The sequence below is a fragment of the Cydia pomonella genome, chromosome 2 (assembly GCF_033807575.1).
Source record: "Cydia pomonella isolate Wapato2018A chromosome 2, ilCydPomo1, whole genome shotgun sequence".
Taxonomy (NCBI): Eukaryota; Metazoa; Arthropoda; class Insecta; order Lepidoptera; family Tortricidae; genus Cydia; species Cydia pomonella.
Genome location: NC_084704.1, coordinates 29,942,056 through 29,962,947, shown reverse-complemented (window position 1 = coordinate 29,962,947; position 20,892 = coordinate 29,942,056). Strand labels below are relative to the sequence as shown.

Sequence of the window (20,892 nt, the reverse complement as noted above, 5' to 3'; positions counted from 1 at the left end):
TGACAATTCGAAAATTGATTAGAGTGCGGTCAGAATGCAATATTTGTTTTCAATTTATGTTGCACTGTGAATGGCGCTAAAACACCAGGTTTGAATAACAAAGTATTGTTTATTACGCCAGCAAATTATTTAAACATTTTTTTCTTTAATGATATGGTCAATGATTTGGTACCCATTTACGTATTTGAACGCCGCTCTTAAGACGTTTTTCAAATTTGATTAACCTTAAAAATTCTTCAAACACGATTAAATAAAATTAATTATTCAAAAATCGCAGAAAGCTTACTCATATTGTGATTTGATTTGATATAAATTGTAATAGAAATAATATATTTTACAAGATTCTACTTCGTCATAATTAGTTGACTGACTACTAGTTTTGGCCTCTCCAAAAGTTATCGATAATCGGATGTGATTTGCAATCAAAGAATTTTGCAATACATTGCGGCATTCGATTGATCGATTGAATTAGTTGCTCCTATTTAGCCATCAATTATCTAAAATCTCATGTCATTCTTTGCAAGATCTCGTCTCTTTGGATCTCGTCTAATTCGTCTATGTATAATATAGCCAGTCAATATGTTTGTCAGTAGGAAATCGCGCGAATTTCAAATTTTCTATGGGGCGATAACCTTTCACAGCTGCATTCGTTAAATTTGCCGCTTTTTTCTACTGACGGAAACATGGACATCCCTCTACGGACGGAAACGGTTTGACAAACTATAAAAAAACCACTCAGCGGTGGCGTAGGGCCGGCAGCTGTCACTGTCAACGTCAGTCGTTGTGTCATTTGTCAGATTTGTTTGAGAATTGAGAGGCACGCCCAGTGGATAAAGCAGATACGCAGGCAGCAGTTTCTGGTTGGTTGTAAAGCGCATAAAGCGCTTGTATAACACGACATAAATAAAGCTAAAATTTCTATTTCTACGCCTTGATCAGACAGCAGAAACATCGCTGCAAGATATTGTAGTTCAATCTGAAGTTTGTACACTGCACAGTGCTGAGTGCAGTGCACAAGGATGGCGGCGACTGCTGCGAACGGTAGTGTCGGCTCGAGTGAGGCGGGACCGTTGAAGAAACCACAGCATTGTAACGGAAAGGAATCTAGTGCTAATGGCAAGATAAACAATCACAAAAATGGATACACAAAGTCTACTCAGCACAGTAGTCATGACGTGAGTAATTGCGATATTTTCCGTGTTGTACCTCGTGCATAAACGTTTGAGGGAAAGTTTTCCTAGTTCCTTTGGGCGCATACATATTAGCCCCAGGACTCCAAGCAGGTGTCCAGGTCCTCATGGCGGCGAAGAACTGTAGTCTGAGTACCTCAACAAAGTGAATGTTGCGAGATATCATGTCCGGTGTCCCGAGTGTGGTTACGGGCGGTACTGCCCAGGCCCCGCTGCGATAGCAACTGAACCATGAAACATTCCAATAACTACTGTCACTAGTAGTATCAAATGTGATCATGAATGAGTGTATTTTTACAAGCTTTTATTTAACTTGTCCTGTTAGTATGTATGTTTCCCAGGTTTAGATTGAACTGAAATTTGCATACATATAATAACCCGATTTACGGGTTACAATGCAATATTATGGAACCATCAAGCTGATCTGATGATGGAGACAGGACATGGCCAATTGGCCATGGGAACTCCGGGATGCAATTATTATTATTATTAAAGCTTTTTTTTTCACTTAACAAGTTTTGCAATGTGTTTCTGTTTCTAATTTATAACTATTTCTTCCATCTTTGTTATGTGGCCCCTCTGAGGGTAAAAGCCTCCTCCATTCCTTTCCACCTTCCTCTGTCCTTTGCCATATGCATCCAACATTTTCCTGCTGTGGTTATTATATCATCGGCCCATCTTTTCTTTTGTCTTCCCCATTTTCTTTTGCCTGTTGGGCCTGGCCATTTAGTTATTTGGTAAGTCCATCTCCTGTCTTCGTATCTTGACAAGTGCCCGGCCCAGTTCCACTTCTGTTTTAAACTAAATTCAAGGGCATCTGTCAATTTAGTTTTCATGCGGATGTCTGCGTTTCTCGTTTTTTGTATTTTTCTCAGCCTCAGTATACTTCGTTCCATAGCATGTTGACAAGATACAATTTTATTTTTTACTTTTTCGGTGTAGACCCATGTCTGGCTAGCGTAAGTTAAGCTTGGCAGAATGGAAGAGTCCATTATAGTCTTTTTTATATTGAGACTATAGTTCCCTTTAAGAATTTCTTTTTGGGCCCAGTATTTCTTCCAAGCTATACTTATTCGTCTGTCTATTTCCTTTTCATTGCTTCCGGGATGTAATAACGCAACCTAATTACATTTGGGGTTTTTAGAATTGTCACGATGAGTATTAGTTACCAGTGGAAAGAAAAGTACAGTTAATGATAAAAGCTTGTACCAAAATAGTACATTACGATACAAGTGCGAAAAATAGGAAATTCGAAACGAGTGGCGATAAATTAAAACACGACCGAAGGGAGTGTTTTAAATCGACACGAGTTGCGAATTACCTATTCGCACATGTATCGTACAACGTTTTACAGTACATATGGCCCTTTAAATGTTCGACACAGTAACATAATATGCTACTTCTCGCACTAGTGCTATAAAGTACTGTAAATGTACTGTAAATGTAATTTTTGCTGAAAACTTATTGTTTAGTTTGATAGCAGAAATGATTAATGTGTTCATTCTAAATTCAAAAGTGGTTTTGTATTATTTTTCATTGCTACCTGACAAGTTCTATCCATTTATTTTGTACAAATGACTATAACCACGCTACACCCTACTCATACTGTTGTGTTCCTGCCACGGAGTAAGGTTGCCAGAGCTAAAAGGGGTTAATTCCTCTGAAGTTGCAGGTGTACATAGGCTACAGAGATGGCTTAAATACCATCAGGTGGGCCATATGCTTGTTTGCTAACAATGTAGTATTAAAAAAATCGGCAATGTGTGAGTCGGACTCGCACAGGAAGGGTTCCGTACCATTATCTATAAAAACGGTCACCCATCGAAGTACTGACCCCGCCCGACATTGCTTAACTTCGGTGATTGGATGAGAACCTCGAGATTGGAAAGAAATATTTATTTTATTCTGTTTTTAGATTTGTTGTTATAGCGGCAACATAAATACATAATCTGTAGAACTTTCAACATGCTAACTATCACAGTTCATGAGATACAGCCTGGTGACAGACGGACGGACGGACGGACAGACAGCGGAGTCTCAGTAATAGGGTCCTGTTGGACCATTTGGGTATGGAACACTAAAAAACAAATTACAAAAAACTTACACTGAAGTAAGTGATGTTGTCTTTATTTTCACAAGATTTTATTTAGTATTGTGGGCAGTGGCGGCTTTAACCATAGAGAGGCTCCGGGCGGCCCTTGTAAAAATCTGATCTGCGAGGCCCTTGTAAACATGTGATCGGGTTGATGTGAGGACCTCGCTAGCGCTAGGCCCCAGGTGACTGCCCTGCTCGCCACCCCCTAAGGCTGCCACTGATTATGGGTCATATCTTGGAAACTAAATTTGACCCACTTCCTGATTTCCAATTGGGCTGAAATTTTGCATACATATGTAAATTAGATGACAAAGCAATGTTATGTTTTGGAGTTATTTGGTCAGAGCCACTACCTATATTGGAACTATTGGAAGTAAAAATTGTCATCATCTTACTTGATTTGTCCCGACTTTCACCACGGCTCATTAGAAGTCAAAATATTATTTGTAACTCAAATTATAACTAATATGGAAGATTTTCATATGCTGCTCATACCCAGACAGAAGACAGGCAGATAGTACTATGTACATAGAACTTTAAAAAGTGCTAAATAAACACAAGTGCTGTGAGATACACGCATCAGCTCCAAGAGCTGCTAGTGTAAAATAAATAAATAGTCTATCTAAGCTCACTTTGCATGGACTTGAATAGAACAAAGTGGGGATGTGTCACTCTAAATGTCATATTTTCATATAAATTTGACATTATTGATGATATTGCCATTTTGCCATAGCATTCCCCATGCAGAGAGTGATTGGTCTGCCTCTAGATAACCAATTTTAATAAATATTAGTAGAACCAAAAAGTAAATATAAAGCCACCAGTGTGTGGTGCTGTGCGGCACAAGTATATTCAGTACAAAAATGCTTGTGCCACACACTGGTGAAATCCTTACATACATGAAGAAATAGGTACCACATGGATTTACAACTGCAATCTTACAGTTTTATAGTGCCACAACCAGCAAGTATGATATGAGATAAGCTAGTTGTTGAATGCACTGAAATCATGACCAAGTAAAATGTTAAAAAAACTACTACCCAACTACTATGTTATTTTGTAGAGAACTCCTTCTCTCAAAGCCAGTTGTACTGTATAGTTGTGTATAAAGCCAGTTGTAGCCTATGTTAGCTATTGATTCACAAAAAAGTCCCGTAGTCAAGTCCCATATTATCTTTTGAAATTATAAACAGCAGTAGGGTGGGCAGTTCTCATACTCCAATAAATAAAATGTAAAAATGATATTCAATGCCACCTACAACATTGTTAATTCTCGAGGCGTTGCATTAGGATTTTTAGTCATCTTAATAGAATCACACTCGCACACTCTGTCACCTTTGTTCCTTCCTTCACTGTCTGTGTTTTTGCACCTTGCAAAGTATGTTTTTTTCATATATCAATTTTTGTTTAAATAATAAGCCCTACTATAATTACCTAATGAACTTTGGTGTGCTGATTTAGGTTTTTTGTGGTTTGGTTGAATGTTAACCATTCTGAGTGGAAAGAGACACTTGTTGGACTGATGGTTTAGGTGTGCAACTAACCCCTAATTTCTAGTCAAGATTTAGACCATCTTATTTAGAAAAACTTATTTAGGATGTTTTAGAAACAACAATTTAACACAGACAGTTACGCTAAATGTGTTCCGAGCATACAGTTGACGTACAGCTAACATTTATTCCTAACTGTTCACTATGATACTTTAAATGCACGCGCTCGCTCCATCGGCACAGAACAATCGCACCATAATGCGCAGGTGCCATGGCGATGACTGTCTGAATGATGAGTGCATTTATTGTGAGACTGTAGTAAAGGTATCAGATCCAATGGTACTACTTAGGATTTATTTATACCACGTCAGTACCAAACAAGTATACAGATTACAGCCCAGCCAGATTATGATAAGTTTACCATAGCCTATGGAGGCCTGAAACTGAAGTGACACATGCACATAGCTGGCCATTTAGAAACCTTCAATAGTGTGCACTATACTATTAGAGTCATTTGAGTAGATAATTTTGAAATCAAGGTTTAAAATTATGAATAATGCGTTTTACCATATTGTGACTTATTTCTCTACTAACAAAAACTGAATTTTTATTCTCACTATAAGAATGTGGCGTGGCCCAATTTCTTCAATGAATTTAGTACCTATCAGATAGTAGCCGCAGCGCGTAGGCAATCGCGGCAGTCGCTTGAACAAACTATTGTGTGACAATTAATACACCTTATGCCATTAATATAAGGTTTAAAAATAGCCATCAATGAATGTCAACGTTAGTGTAATACTCAAGTGTCCATTTATTTATCTGCCTTACAACAACGTAACCTTGCGTAGACCCACTTTAATTTGACTCTGTCCTTGTCTAGGCCATGCAGGCTTGTTTCACTTGAGCAGTCAAGAAAAACATTGCTTTCCAGTTTCTATACTACATAATACATTAAACGAATGAATGGAAGATCATGTTCAGTTCCTTGATACTATTCACATCAAAAACAGTCACGCTGTGGCTGTGAAATGGGGTTTTTCAAAAAACGAATACTCAGGATTCTCGGTGGTTAGCAACGTATAGAAGGTTCTTTTAATGTTACTGATGTCAACACAACATGTTATCACACTGATGCGGATCCGCAATCCGCTTCGGTGTGTGAGCGAAACGCATTATCCATCGCATATAGCGATGTGCCGCTCGCACACCGGGGCGGCGTGCGGCCCCGCATCGCATATATTTAAAAGTGCTCAATAAAACTGATGTTCACAGAACCGAGCGCCACCCATACCTCCCCTGGACTGGAAGACATTGGGCGGTACCGAGGAGTCCTTCGAGCGCTGTTCACTCATCACTGCAGCTCTCACGCAGTTCAGCTTCTTCCTCCTTATCTTCTTGAGCTACATTAATCAGTTGCTCTTCCCGCCCAAGGTCGCCACAGAAAGGAAGAGAGAGGTATGTCCTAACTGAAAAATATCTCTCCTTATCCTTATAGCAGCTAAATTTTTACCACGTCATCTTGTGCTAAGTATATCAACATAGCTGAGCTTCTTCCTTCTCATCGTAAAAAAGTAGCCGAAAAAACCTCGCGTGATTTGTGCACAAGCCCTTATTGCAGCTCTGAAAATTGTACTTGTAACTTGAAATAGGACAACTCGAGCACTGATATTTATTGTACCTACGTTTGATGAATGAGTCAGCAGGCAAAGTATTGGCATTATCAGGATTCAGCGAGCGATAACTCCAGACACATCGGACCATGTTTATAATCTTATAATCTCATTCGTTCATGTCATGTTACCTTATCTGCATGATGTTCTCAATTGTGAAGACAGATCATAAGGTCGATTTTTATTGTCTTGTTTTCTGCTTACGATAAATGTAGCATTCGTGTTTTTTAGCAAATAATAAGGAACTAAAAAGGACCATAAAATGATATCGCATCTGTTTATTTTCTGATCGAAGTCACATTCAAGTCGCCACAGAGTACAAGAGTTAGATTAGAATACAACACAGCTAGGAGTTAGAAAAACACTCAGGTTAGGTCAGGGTAAGTAATAAGGTCGATGAAAATACTTTCAAATGAAACATTTTTATTTCTTTGATAGTGTATAGTAAATATAATACAGAATTATAGGCTATGTGCGAAGTGCTTCGTAGATGAAAGTGATGGTGCCCGCTATGGGCGAAAAGTTATTCTGATATTGGTTGGTTCATTGATATTGGCTTTAGTTAGGCATAAAAACAACTATGTATGTAGATGCAAATTATGCAAAAGTGAACATGAGTAGTGTTGTTGAATGAATGAATATGAATATGCAAACATAGCAGATTAGGCAACTTGTAAACGCGGCAATCATGTTTAACAGTTAACAGACATGGCTTAAATTATCTGGGATGAGAAAATTTTACATAACCTTTTGAAATATAGACCTTAATGTTAGGCTGTAAAGTTTAATATAAACTAATATTGGTTAGTAAATGATGTCCATCTCAAATAATTTCAAATATAAAGGTGAGTATATTGTCAGTCTATCTACAGTTTTTTTACTTTTTGTGTTGTAAAAATGTAGTGATAAGATGCGACATGTCGTAGTTTTCGTAACAATGACAAAAGTCCTTACTTATTAATTATATTGAAAGTAAATGATATACTCTTAGTTATAAATAAATATTTAGCAACAATTAGTTGAGCATAGTCGACACAATAATTGTGGGCTCATTAGGTTAAATGTGGTCTGGCTTGTATCGTATGAAAAGTTTTTGTACTACCTATAAGTGGCTGTTATTTTATCATATTCTTAGAAGTAATTGAAAACTAGTTAATGATCTTGTTGACCAAATTATTGACGTGATTTAAACTAGGTACCTTATTTGAATAATTAGATGAGAGCGTTTAACTGGTCAAATGTAATATGTATTCGACAATTTACCTAGGTGACCTAGGTGTACATCATCATCTTCCTCGCGTTGTCCCGGCATTTTGCCACGGGAGTCTGGAGTCCGCTTGGCAACTAATCCTAAGAATTCGCGTAGGCACTATTTTTTTACGAAAGCGTCAGACCTTCCAAGCAAGAGGGTAAACTAGGCCTAATTGGGATTAGTCCGGTTTCCAGGTGAACTAGGTGTACGATGCACTTGTGATCGCCAAAGTTGGTGCCACACCGCGGGATTCCAAGTAGAAATCTTCTTGTTTTGCATGTTTTTGTTCTACCTGACACACACCACTTTTATTATATTAGATTGTTTTTCTACTACTTACTAGCGCGGCACCATTATTTATGTGTTTACTTTTATCGCTCACTAATTTAATTTGTAATGGATTGTTGTTTTTTCTCATATAAGTGAATAATTGTTATTCTTTTGAGAAATAAATCTTTAAACGGAAATCTTAATATGGACATGACTCAAATGCCGCGATCTTGTTCGAAAATTAAGTTGAGTATTAGAATATTTAAATTTATTTATTAAAAGATAGACATTAATTAAAAACATTGATACACTTTAAACGAGAATTGTTTCAATTTCCAGTATAACTAACCTTTCTTTTTTATGCGGTTGGTGTATCTAGAAAACTGGACCGAACTTGCAAAATATTTGAGTTTTTCTTTGATTTATACACTAAACACTAATTGTATTCTAAATTTGAAGCTTCTATGTCTGCTAAGAGTGCCTTAGAGTTTTGATGATCGGTCAGTCAGTAAGTGAGTGACAAAATTAAGAAACTTTGACTAGTTATCATTCTTAAAGTACTGGTTGAAATTGAATGAAATTTGAAATATACTGTGTTTATACAATGCCTGTTTGGTTACTGAAAATTAAGGCGTCCAGATTTATCCACAACGAAGATATAGGGGGGTCGAAAATGGCCTGAACTGCTCCGAGAAAAGGATGGTACGGCCGTGCCGCTTTTTTTGCTCGACTTGGCAGGGGCACTGCCATGCCCCTAGATAAATCATTCCTCTTATTTTTAACACGGGTGTTAAACATAGTATTGTTTAAAATATACTTATCTAAAGTGATAAATCAATAACCCTTTACCCGACTACCTGGCTTGTCGAAGGTTACTGTTGGATTTTCTATTCTTTGCGTCGTGCAAAGAATGCATAGTTGAAACTACCGCGAAAGAGATAGCAAACAGTGTCCCTTTATTAGTTAATGCCATCCTTTTCTAATTGAATGATAAATAATGATGAATATGTAGTTTTATTTTATGGTAAAACCTTTACCCCTGTTCATTATTATACTGTAATATATATTTATATCATTAACTTATTAAAATGAGGAACATTGTAATAGAAAGTAATACAACACTAATCCCGGGATTCCCGCGGCATATCCGTATTAGCATAATGATTGAGGTCATTAACCCCGTATGGCACCGACTTCCCCGATCAATAGTTGTACTAAACGTATAGGATCTGCCTACCAAGGACCTACGCAATCGGAGTTGCCTACTAAACCTAACTCATATTACTCCTCGTCGTCGTTAGATATTCGTCAAAAATGTATACGCGTAATCATTCTATGAAATCATTCTATGAAGGCAAAGAGTTCAAGAGCTTGGATGTTCTATTGTATTGTAGGTTATAAATAGTACTAACAGCAAGCTTCTATCTGTTAATTGGTAGACCTTATGTTGTTGAAATATGGTTTAAAAAATGGTCAGATAACAGTGTTGACGATAGTACTTATACATACATTTATATTCTAGTCTCGTGGGTACTACGAGTATGTAGGCTTCGGAACTTTAACGCGTTTCATAGATATAAAATGCGTACATAAAGTAGTGTGACATATTTTCAACTTTACTAAGTACTTATTTATATTGTTTTTTATTCCATTTATAGTTTCCTTCCTGTTTCCTCATTTTATGTTTCTAGCTTGTTAGAGTAAATTATTTTTATTCTTATCATTCATTATTCTTTTCTGCTTCCCCTTTTGCCGTTTCTTATAAATAATTTTATACATAATATAAAGTAGAGTTACCCTCTCCACCATAGGTTGCGTTGATCCGAATTTGAAGGCGAAATCCTGCCGTGTCTGGTAATTGATCTAAACGAGCCCGTGAACTCCATTAGCTGCCTCTAACAACGCTTACCCTTGTCCTGCTTACACAATCGCTCGCAACTAACAGGAGCAAGGTATGAATATACACTCGAGAGCAAAGTAAACGGGTACATGGTAATTTCTATACAAAAGTCTGTAAAATGACGGATAATCTCAAGATCCTCAGTTCAGAAAAACTTATTGTGTATCAATCACGGTCAAGTTTCGGATCCATGAATCTAAATGTCGCATGCATTCCCTTCGGTACTACCACGAAACTTACACCATTGCCTACCTAAAGGTACTTTCAGATTTAGCGAACGTGCCGCGTCTGCCCAGTTGCCCTCGCGTGTTTGCTTCAGATTACGTGTCCAATTAGCGTATCTTACACAAATACAAGAAAGCGATATCTACACCAAATTCCCTAGATCTAGTCGTGCCTTAGCCTCAACAATCGCCATATCGTTTTATGACATGCGACAATTCCCGTATCGATTTCATATTCATGTGCGTGGGAATAGACGTACGGTGTGGCCCATTGCTTTACGTCTTTGTGTTTTTATTCGAGGGCAACATTACTGGTTTTCGGTGGCATAATAATGCATATATCTAAAAAAAGAAAAGTGAACCCGACTACAAATTTTCTCGTTTTAAGGCTTGTTTGGAGGTATGTCAAAACGTAACGTACGTGAGAGTTTTGAGTTTAAATCTCAAATATCTAACAGGCTTTATAGAATAAATATTTGCCAAAGTTTTTAGCGAGTGTTTTTTTTTTTATTGTAATCCTTATTAAGTATTCTACTGCTGTGCATTGCAATTGCACAACTTTTCTAGAACAGCTAGAAAGGGTTTTTGTTTTATTATATCGACCGATGCCACCGATGGTCTCGTAGCTATTCCAGAAGGTTCACCACTTTGTGACACTGCCCTTAATGGATGGATGAACAAGTATAAATGCTGAACTATATAATAAATAATAACACAACTAGTGGCTGGAGCTATAGACCTCGCGATAGTTCCTACGAACTTTGAAGTCACATCAAGCTGGTTCGACCGAGAAATTTCGCCGGCAGTCGTGTAACTAATAAGAATAGTCGTCAGGTTTCACGCAGGAAAGTAGGTTACAGACTACCGCAGTGACGTCACTTCCACGGGCCTGTCCACGTCGCACCTTCCCGAGAAATGACACCAGGCAAAGTACTCTCATTAGAAACTACACTTAGAAATATAAAAAAATATATATTATAGGACATTATTACACAAATTGACTAAGTCCCACAGTAAGCTCAATAAGGCTTGTGTTGAGGGTACTTAGACAACGATATATATAATATATAAATATTTATAAATACTTAAATACATATGAAACACCCATGACTCAGGAACAAATATCCATGCTCATCGCACGAATAAATGCCCTTACCAGGATTTGAACCCGGGACCATCAGCTTCGTAGGCAGGGTCACTACCCACTAGGCCAAACCGGTCGTCAAAAGAAATATGAGATATAACCCAATATGTAGGGGATGAGCCCCACGTGGTGAAAGTAAAGGAATTTTACGAGTTTCATTTAACTCTTCGCAAGTTATTCCAGCTCTTGCTGGTTCGCTATGAAATTAAGAATTTGGAATTCCACCTGTGAGAAATAATCATCCCAACTGGTTTCCTGACAAGAAAAGGTTTTCCTTATCATTATTTTACAATACGCATTTCTTAAAGGCTCTACACAGTGTGTAGTACACACCTACATGAGCTGCTATTTTAAACTGATTGTATATGTATTTTGTGTTCAGCTCAGTAGCATTTATTCCGTGTAGAGGTTTTATTATCTCGTTTTATTTTTTATTCGCAATTGTTGTTTATAATCAAACGAGTTATTTTTATAGCATATTCTAGAAATGAATAACATGCCCCAATAACATAATATTTTGGCCGAGTCGATTGGGTTTAAAAACAATGTAAAAATATCTAGTAAAATAACCCGTCCATTCTATCGAGATAAAGTACTAAAACATCCGGTCAGGGTACGAATCAATATCTCCCTCAAGAGGACCTACCGCGGACACCGGAATTCGCAAATTGCGGGGGCACCTTTCTCTTTTACTCCAATTAAGATTTAATTAGAGTGACAGAAAAATATGCCCGCAATTGGCGAACCTCGGTGTTCGCGGTAGGCCCTCTGATGTGCCATCAGCCATCACATTTGATTTATTTATTTAACCTTCATTGCACAATATAAGTAAAGTACAATATTCCCCGTTGCATTGACTGTACGAAGATCATTAAAAGTACCTTGAAATATTTATCAAACAAAGTAGGTGCCTATTTGTGATTCATGGAACAATATCAGTTGTGGGCGGAAATGCAACATTTAAGCGCGTTAAAAACAAGTCATGTCTGTTTCCATTGACACTGCTCATTCGTATTTAGATTTGGTAAATAAATGTATTAAATAAAATTTGGTAACGAATACAACTTAGTGTGTAGCGCAGTCGACGAGTCTTCTATTAATTGGAACGACTGGTCGTTGTAATCAATTTAATGGATCAGATTGACGACAGTCTATGTTTCGCTTGAAGCTCGGTAAGTCGGTACGGTACGTTACGGTAAATTTTCTCCATAGACTCTAAATCCGTCCGTTTGTGTGCAGTGGTGCAAAAATACGTCTAGTCGGCTATGCTCCAAAATTTGCACTAAGATTCGAAATTCGAAATATTTTTTTTAATGAATATATTATAGTATGTTAATATAGCCATCCCTACTAACATGTAAGACTTATGTAAACGAGGTTATTATATAGTTTCAACGTATAAATAAAAACTGTTGCACTGTTGGTGTGCAATTACCCGTCCGGGAAAAAGGTAAGCACGTTCTACGGTACCTGTTTGCACTGGATGTAGAAGTAGTAGTAGGATGTAGATAACGATACAATACTAGAGTACTCAGGCACAGTGGATCGATCGCTATCGCCACTGATAAGCACCTGAGTCACGAAGAGGCACGGCATGTGTACACTGACTGACGAGTATGTACTAATTGTATTTGATATTTTTGTCCAATGAAAAGTCTTCTAAATATTTTGAATTTTGTTCATGTCACTACAGGGTACTTAGGTAAGATGCCGATCGTTTACGTAGTCATCAATCTTTTCCTTTGCAATATTAGTGCGACGGACACATTTGCGTTTCGTTCGCTACGGAGCGTAAACGATTGTCAATAGTTAGAATTCGTAAATACGATGCGTAATCAGGTTTGCAGGATGAGGTTCTCTGAAAGTGAAAGGCGACTTCTGCAGAAATGTAGTCACAAAGTGCAGGAGTTTTTGGAATCATGATATGACACTACCTAATAATTCTGACCATACTTTGGATGAGTAAAGACTCACCATATCATCATAAAGATCCAACAGGAGACTTCTTGCTCTGTCACGTTGTAACTAAGTACTGTATGTATTGTTTATGTAAGAAAGTTTACTAGCCCAAAATAGCGCCAGTTATTGCATCGAAAGGACTACTCTTATTGATGATACATATTTGTCTTCGCAGGGCTACGCACCGCTATACAACCCGTTCGATCAGTTCTACTCGCGCTATGTGTACCGACGGGTGCGACACTGCTTCAATCGACCGGTTTGCTCCACTCCTGAAGCGGAGATCACGCTGAAAGAACGCGCCACCGACGATTATAACTGGACCTTCAGGTAACCCTTGACAGTTTTCAAAATTCCTTGCCACATGATGTTACAAAGTTACCTAGACTTCTTTCTTCACCTTTAAACATAGGCCTCCACTCTATTCTTCCACTTCAACTTATGACAGTTCATAGACAGATTTCGTCTTTCTTACTGAATTTCAATGGTTTGGTTTGCCTACAGTTGTGTGGTATTCGTTCGGGGACTGCTTACGAGATTATCCCGACCAACGCATTTCGAATTTCTGCGTTTGATTCTATGATTTTATTTGTACCGCTAAATATCTCTACTCTGATTTCAGGTTCACGGGACGCGAGTTGAAATGCGTGAATTTGGGCTCGTACAACTACTTGGGCTACCGCGGCGGCAACGCCGACGTGGAGGCGGCCACTCGCCGCTACGGGCTCGCCCTGGGCTCGTCGCGGGCGGAGCTGGGTTCCTGCCCGTTGCATGCTCAGCTCGAGTCTGAGCTTGCTGAGTTTTTAGGTGTTGAGGTAAGATAGAAGTTACTGTCTCAGGTTCGCGACAGCCGCCGCAGCCGAAAGGCGGAAGCGGCCTCTCATACCCCCCTGACGGGGGGTATCGAACGACGTCCAGTCACTGTCTCACGTAACAATCCTCCAAAAATCTACGGGCGCCCACAATTATCATAAGGGTTACTCGTCTGGTATTAACATCGTTTTCTTAAGAATTTAGGTTACTTTTTAGGGAGCTTGAGGTTACTTTTATATTTTTCAGGTTTTTAAAAAGTTTGCCAGTCAAGAAATGCATAATGATCTAATAGTTCATATTCATTGTAAGTTTTTTTTTGTCCTTTACGTGTTTTCAAATGTTTAAATGTTTGTCTTCAGGCAGCAGTGGTAGTAGGAATGGGTTTCGCCACCAACTCCCTCATGCTGCCCGGGCTGCTAGCGCCGGGCGCGCTAGTGCTGAGCGACGAGAACAACCACGCGAGTTTAATACTAGGGCTGCGGCTAGCGGGAGTGGCGGTGCGCGTGTTCCGCCACAACGACGTGCGCCACCTCGAGCAGCTCGCGCGCCGGGCCAGGGCGGAGGGGAAGTGGGACAAGATTGTTATCGTACGTCTTTTGTTTGTGAACTTTGGCTTGCAACATATATATTCTTAGTATCTAACACATATGGCTTTTTTCTTCCATCGCTTCGAAATACTCGTTTAAAGTATAAAATACGTTTTTGGTATATATTTGGTATATGTATAGATATGGAGGGTAGAACCAGTCTTGCAATAAATGATATTCTGAACGCACGCCTATTATTTGTCACTGGCGAACGAGGCGTGGTTTTGTTACTGTATTTTAGTAAATACGTGCTTAAATCAAGTATTATCCAGTGTATGTGTGATATATGTAGTGTTAAAAACAATGGGCGTCGGAAAAATACCCGAGTTCGATGTGAAAACGGGAAATTGGACTATGTATTGTGAGAGGTTAGAAATGTATTTCCTCGCGAACGATATTAAGGATGAAGTGAAGTTACCAACACTAATCGCAGTAATGGGAGAAGATGCATATCACTTGTTATCTACGTTAGCAAGCCCCAGCCAACCTTCATCTTTGACCTTCACTAGCGCGGTGACACTGCTCAAAAATCACTTACAACCGAAACCCTCCATCTTGGCCGAGCGCTACAGATTTCGGCAGCGGCGCCAGGCAGAGGGAGAAAGTGTAGCTGAGTATGTGGCGGAACTGAAGAAGCTAGCAAAAACATGCGATTTTGGGTCGTCTTTAGAAGAAAATCTCCGCGACCAACTTGTTTGCGGCATTGTAAGTGAGTCGACGCGGCAACGATTGTTCGCGGAGGACGGCATCGGCTACGCGAGGGCGGTCAGTTTGGCTACGACATTGGAGGCGGCAGAAAAGAATGCAGTCGCGGTAGATCGAGACGCTAATAATGTTAACACGGGTGTAAATAAACTGGAAGCGAACCATAAATGTATGGCGTGCGGGGAGATTGGGCATAAAACGGAAGGTTGTAAATATAAAAACTTTGAATGTAGTTGGTGTAAGAAACCGTTTTAATTGAATTTTAAATTGATTACCATCCAATATTTTAATATAATTAGGTAGGGAATTAAATACACGTATGGAAGTGAAGAAGGCGCTTTTGTAGTACAATGTGTTATTCGCTTTTGGACACTCTAGGTTATACTTGTACTCTTCCCTTAGATTATCTCTTAATAAAGACTTTTTAGCAAAATATTCAATATTATTCTTAACGAAAAGACGAGAGTTCAAGTACATAAATACCCGTAAGGGTGAGTATCCGTTTGTCTTTAAATACCTTTCGAAGCGATTACTCGCTATACATACGGTATATAGTACGTACGCATCTCTTTTGTAAAAGAAAATTGCTTTGTACATCTACAGAATTTCCCCAAAAAATAATTCCGTAGGTAAGCAGTGGAAAAACATTTCCATAGTAAGAATTTTTAACAATGATTTCGGAGCAAATGCCCGATAAGATTGACAAAGCATAACATTGGCTAGAAATTAATTATTAATTCGAGCAATATGCTCTTTTCAGTTAAGAAAAGTATCAATAGTAACACCCAGGAAACTTTTATTAACTTTTTCTATTGTCGTTCCCCCTTCTGTGATATTTAATTCCATGGGATTTGTTTTATAATTCCTAAACTGGATATATTTAGTTTTATTCAAGTTGACTTTAAGATTTAGTGTGTGAAGCCAATCTATTACTTTTTCTCTTACAACCTTCGTTCTATAAAAAGTGTCTCTTCCTTGCAGGTAGTGGAAGGCGTGTACAGCATGGAGGGGTCCGTGGCGGCGCTGCCCGCCGTGATAGCGCTGAAGAAGCGTCTCGGCCTGCAGCTGTACCTGGACGAGGCGCACAGCATCGGCGCACTCGGGCCGCGCGGGCGCGGCGCCACGGACGCGTGCGGCGTGGACCCCAAGGACGTGGACGTGCTCATGGGCACCTTCACCAAGAGCTTTAGGGCTGCGGGCGGCTACATCGCGGGTGCGTACTTTATAATAAACGGTAATATGTACCTACGCGAGGCACACAGTATTAAAGCGCGGTGCCACGGACGCCTGTGGTGTGTCCACACGCTTGTGGGCACGTTTACTAAGCTTTAGGGCTGCGGGCGACTGTATCGCGGGTACGCCCCTATTTATACTATTAGCTCTGTGAGCTGTACATTTGTGTCTACAACTCGCGAACCATTCGCACTGGCTCGGTTAATAAATGGCTATACGGTTCTCGACGAAGCACACAGTATTGGAGGCCCGAGAAAACATGGCGCTACTGATACGTGCGGCGTCGTAGTAGTGCGTCGTTAAGAAAAAAGAGAAATTAATTTTATTGGGATTAAGCAGATAAAATATATGACAGTGCTTAATGTTTAAGACACTTTGAAATTGATATATTCCGTCGCTGGATATAATAGGTAAGAAAATTGAAGCTTGAAGTTTTCATTTCGTTTATACCCTGTTCTCACACTGACATCGTAGTCTAGAAAATCACGGAAAACGATACGAAATTTCCGTAGTTCACGACGTCAGTGTGCAGTAGGTAGAGGTCATATACAATGGGTGTAAACACATTAAAAAAATTGTTTAAAATAATTAAATAACCTATTTATTAAACCTATTTATACCTATATATTTTTTATACCTATGAACTGCTGTAAAAAGTAATTAAATAAACGTATTTGTATTTTTTTGTTTGCAAAATACCAATCGAAATTTTCATCATAAATGTTAACTTTAGTAACATGTTTTTTGTAACATTTAGATATTTTCATTCACTCATTCGATCCATTCGTGCCAGCTCTACTGTAATCATCTATAGGTACTAATGATCAAGGCTTACACTCTATCCCCCTTATTCATAAACGCCTACTAAAGTTACGATGCCGCTAATAATCGTTTGTCCCTTTCCATCATACCAATACGTCGAAAAGAGACAAACGATGACTAGCGGCATCGCAACTTTAGTACACGTTTATGAATAAGGGGGTACGTTGAGCAGTTTTCCCAACGTGTAACGTCCGCCTCGCCACGCGCAGGTTCCCGGCGCCTCGTGAGCTGGGTGCGCCTGCACGGGCACGCGCACGCCTACGCGCACAGCATGGCGCCGCCCGTCGCCGCGCAGGTGCTGAGCGCGCTGCGGGACCTGCGCGCCGCGCCCGGCCAGGCGCGAGTGGCCGCGCTTAGGGATAACACGAGATACTTCCGCGAACGGTCAGTATTGCTATGTGGCTCCTGTCAGGTTTATGTCTTACTCTCGTCAGGTTTCGGTTCGGAGCATGGCACCGCCCTTCGTAGCCCAAGTGCTTAGCGCGTTTAACGATTTCCGAGCGGAGTACGTCCAGGCGCGGGTGGGTTGCGCTTAGGCGTAATATGTACGAAGTAAGTTCCGCGAATGGTTAGTATTACTCTCACGGTGTCTCGTGAATTAAACACAAGGTATGAAGCTTGTTGTTGCGCAAGTGCTCAGCGCGCTCAGAGTTCTTCGTGCTTAGTTTGGGCAGGCACGCGTGGCTGTTCTTAGAGATAATATGAGATACTTCCGCGAACGGTAATAGTGCTATTTCTCCCTCTCTCTCTCTCCACCTTTCGCTGTCTCTCTCTCTCTCTCTCTCTCTTTCAAGACTTCAGTAGGTATTACATTTACAGTGGCTTTCGTAAGGTTTACGCGCAGAGAATGACGTCACCCGTCGTAATGCTTAGAATCTGCGCGCGGAATCCGGACCGCGCTTAGGAATAACATGAGATATTTCCGCGGACAGTATTGTATTACTCTCATGGGCTCTTGTCTGGTTTACGCGCAGAGCATTGCCGGCAGTCTTCGCGCAAGTGTTTAACGCGCATATACATCTACGCGCCGAATCCGACCAGACGCGCGTGGCCGCTGTTTGAGATAATACGAGATTCTTCTGTGAACTATAATCGTAGTATTACCAGGTATTACTCTCACTGGTTCTCGACAGGTATAGGTGCAGAGCTTGAGGCCTGCTGTTACGCAAGTACTCAGCGCGCTTAGAGAACTACGCGCTGAATCTGACCAGGTGCGCATGGCTGCGCTTAGGGATAACAGGAGATACTTCCGCAACCGGTTAGTATCACTATCTCTCTCTCAAGAAGTCATTTACAGTGTCATTCGGTTTAGGCGCAGAGCATAGCGCCGCCCGTCCTCGCGCAAGTGCTTAGTGCGCACAGATCTACGTGCCGAGTCAGGGCATGGATATTAGATGTAAAGGGTGGTTATTATTGTCTTCTGAAATATTTCCACCGGATTATTTTAAAACGGGCAATTATGAACAATAACAATCTCATTGTTTATTTTATTACAGACTACGCGCGATGGGAGTAGTCACGTACGGGCACCCGCAGTCGCCCGTGGTGCCCATGATGGTGTACTCGTTCAGCAAGATGGCCGCGTGCGTGGAGCGGCTGACGGCGGCCGGCGTGGCCGCGGTGGGCGTGGGCTTCCCCGCCACGCCGCTGCACCAGGCCCGCATACGGTGAGCTACGACTCCGTTCTGGGCAACTGAATGATGTTTTTCTAAGAGGTGATATCACATTTATCAGTATCAAGCCGTATTCTTTATATATGAAAATCGCTCGTTGTAATTATGAAGATACGTACGCATCTTCATACTAACGAGCGATTTCTCATAAAATCATCAAGTGCGGCTCCAAGCTTATAGATGTGGTTCCACCCTAAGTCACCACAGAGATACCTGGGTCCGCCATAAGTCTGCGCCACGCTTTCCTATCCTCAGCAATACTTTTAGTTTCGCACTAATAGCTTGCCTCCGATGGACCGTCGCCATCAATGTGTAGGACGCCACGGCTTCCGTCCGAATGTGTCCATCCGGAAGCGATGCTGACGTTATTCGCTTCAACCAATTACCCCCTTATTCATAAATGTCTACTAAAGTTAACAAGCCGCTAATAATCGTTTGTCCCTTTCCATCATACCAATACGTCGGAAAGGGACAAACGATTATTAGCGGCTTGTTAAATTTAGTAAACGTTTATGAATAAGGGGGTTAGTGTTTGACAACCTTGTTACTGCATAGGATAGGTTACAATACTTTGCATTGCGCGTCTTACTTATCATTTGTCCATGGTTTATCTAAAGCCCATTCACATCATGTTTCGCCCGTTGTTAAGTAAAAAAAAAATCTCATAACATTGTCATATCGCAATTTTTTTCTAAACGAATAACACTTGCAACTAGACAACAATTAAAATTATTTTATTAAATATTTTTGATTTGTTTTAAGTAGTCACACTACTATATATAAATCTTCCGGCCACCTGGTCACTTATCATCTAGCACCTCGTCCACAGGTTCTGCCTATCGGCGGCGCACACACGCGAGCAGCTGGACAAGGCGCTGGCGGCCATCGAGGCGGCGGCCGACGAGCTCGGCCTGCGGTACTCGCGCCTCCCGCGCGTGACGCACTAGCTGTACGTTACTCCTACTTTACACGGTTATCATACTGGTGTGAGCGAGACACCGCGTGTGCGTTGTCCCGCTTGCACACTGGAGCGGCGATCCGCATCCAATGTGAAGACCGCCTTAGCGTACGAGTGTATGCGAGATTACTCAATAAATTATTTTATGTTGCTTGGTGTATCATTTTCATTTACCAAAGGACCGTCCCGATTTTGGTTAAAAACTTGTTTCGCGAATAAAATCAATAGAAACTTAATTTCTGAGAAATGTATAAGTACCTACTTATTTATTGTATCGTAAATATTTATTAGGCGGGTCCACACAGAGCGAGCGCGCGCGTTTTCCTCGCCTGAGCGCGCCGCTTCGGCCGAGGCACGTCTACACTGGCCGGTTTGTGCGTGAGGAAATTGCCTCGTGGGTATGCTCTCTGTGTGGACTCGCTTATTGTGTTTATATAAGAAAGTAATTAAACGAAAGAAATTGTCCAATTTGCTTGATTGTTTTCGATCGTTAACAAAAGTCAAATAACACAATACGTTCTATATGTAGTTCATATATTGTTATTAAGTAGACACCTTTCTAATATAATCTTTTTTTTTTTCAATGTTATAAATTGGTACACGGAAGTTCAATAAATAATATGTTTGCCTTTCTAGCTCACAACTAATGAGAATGCTTTTACACAAATGAGGTTGTCAACTTGTCAAACATAAGGTGAAGGCACACTATTGGAGTATTTTAAGTGACTTTGAGAAATAATCATAAAAAGTAAATTACGTTTCTCAGTGGTGCATAATATTTAAAAGTAAATAATGGTTTTGTAAAACTTGCTTGTTTTGCTTAGTCCACATATAATATGAGTGCAAATCTTAATAAATATGTGCGTGTTCGTAAATGAAAATGGATGAAAGAAGCATTTTTCATACT

At 40.1% G+C, this 20,892-nt stretch overlaps 1 protein-coding gene across 2 annotated transcripts; it reads left to right on the top strand.

The window, feature by feature from the left end:
- The first annotated feature begins 838 nt into the window (after nt 1–838).
- LOC133534878 (serine palmitoyltransferase 2) lies at nt 839–20,136 on the top strand. 2 transcript variants are annotated; one of them, XM_061874177.1, is made up of 9 exons: nt 839–1,175; nt 6,048–6,230; nt 13,370–13,524; nt 13,817–14,009; nt 14,367–14,594; nt 16,281–16,512; nt 17,564–17,738; nt 18,851–19,021; nt 19,857–20,136. In XM_061874177.1, the coding sequence occupies exons 1-9, from the start codon at nt 1,020–1,022 to the stop codon at nt 19,972–19,974; spliced, it is 1,611 nt and encodes a 536-aa protein (XP_061730161.1). In that variant the 5' UTR covers nt 839–1,019; the 3' UTR covers nt 19,975–20,136. The 2 variants fall into 2 exon arrangements, 1 of the variants encoding a protein (XP_061730161.1); XR_009802091.1 differs by lacking the exon at nt 19,857–20,136 and adding an exon at nt 18,488–18,612 and having other exon boundaries at nt 846–1,175; nt 18,851–18,967.
- The last annotated feature ends 756 nt before the right edge of the window (nt 20,137–20,892 follow it).

Excerpts from the sequence above, each read along its gene's own strand:
- LOC133534878 (XM_061874177.1), top strand. The coding sequence starts at position 1,020 with ATGGCGGCGACTGCTGCGAACGGTAGTGTCGGCTCGAGTGAGGCGGGA. Across the intron at positions 14,010-14,366 it reads CTGAGTTTTTAGGTGTTGAG|GCAGCAGTGGTAGTAGGAAT; the intron begins GTAAGATAGAAG and ends GTTTGTCTTCAG. Across the intron at positions 19,022-19,856 it reads CTGCACCAGGCCCGCATACG|GTTCTGCCTATCGGCGGCGC; the intron begins GTGAGCTACGAC and ends CCTCGTCCACAG.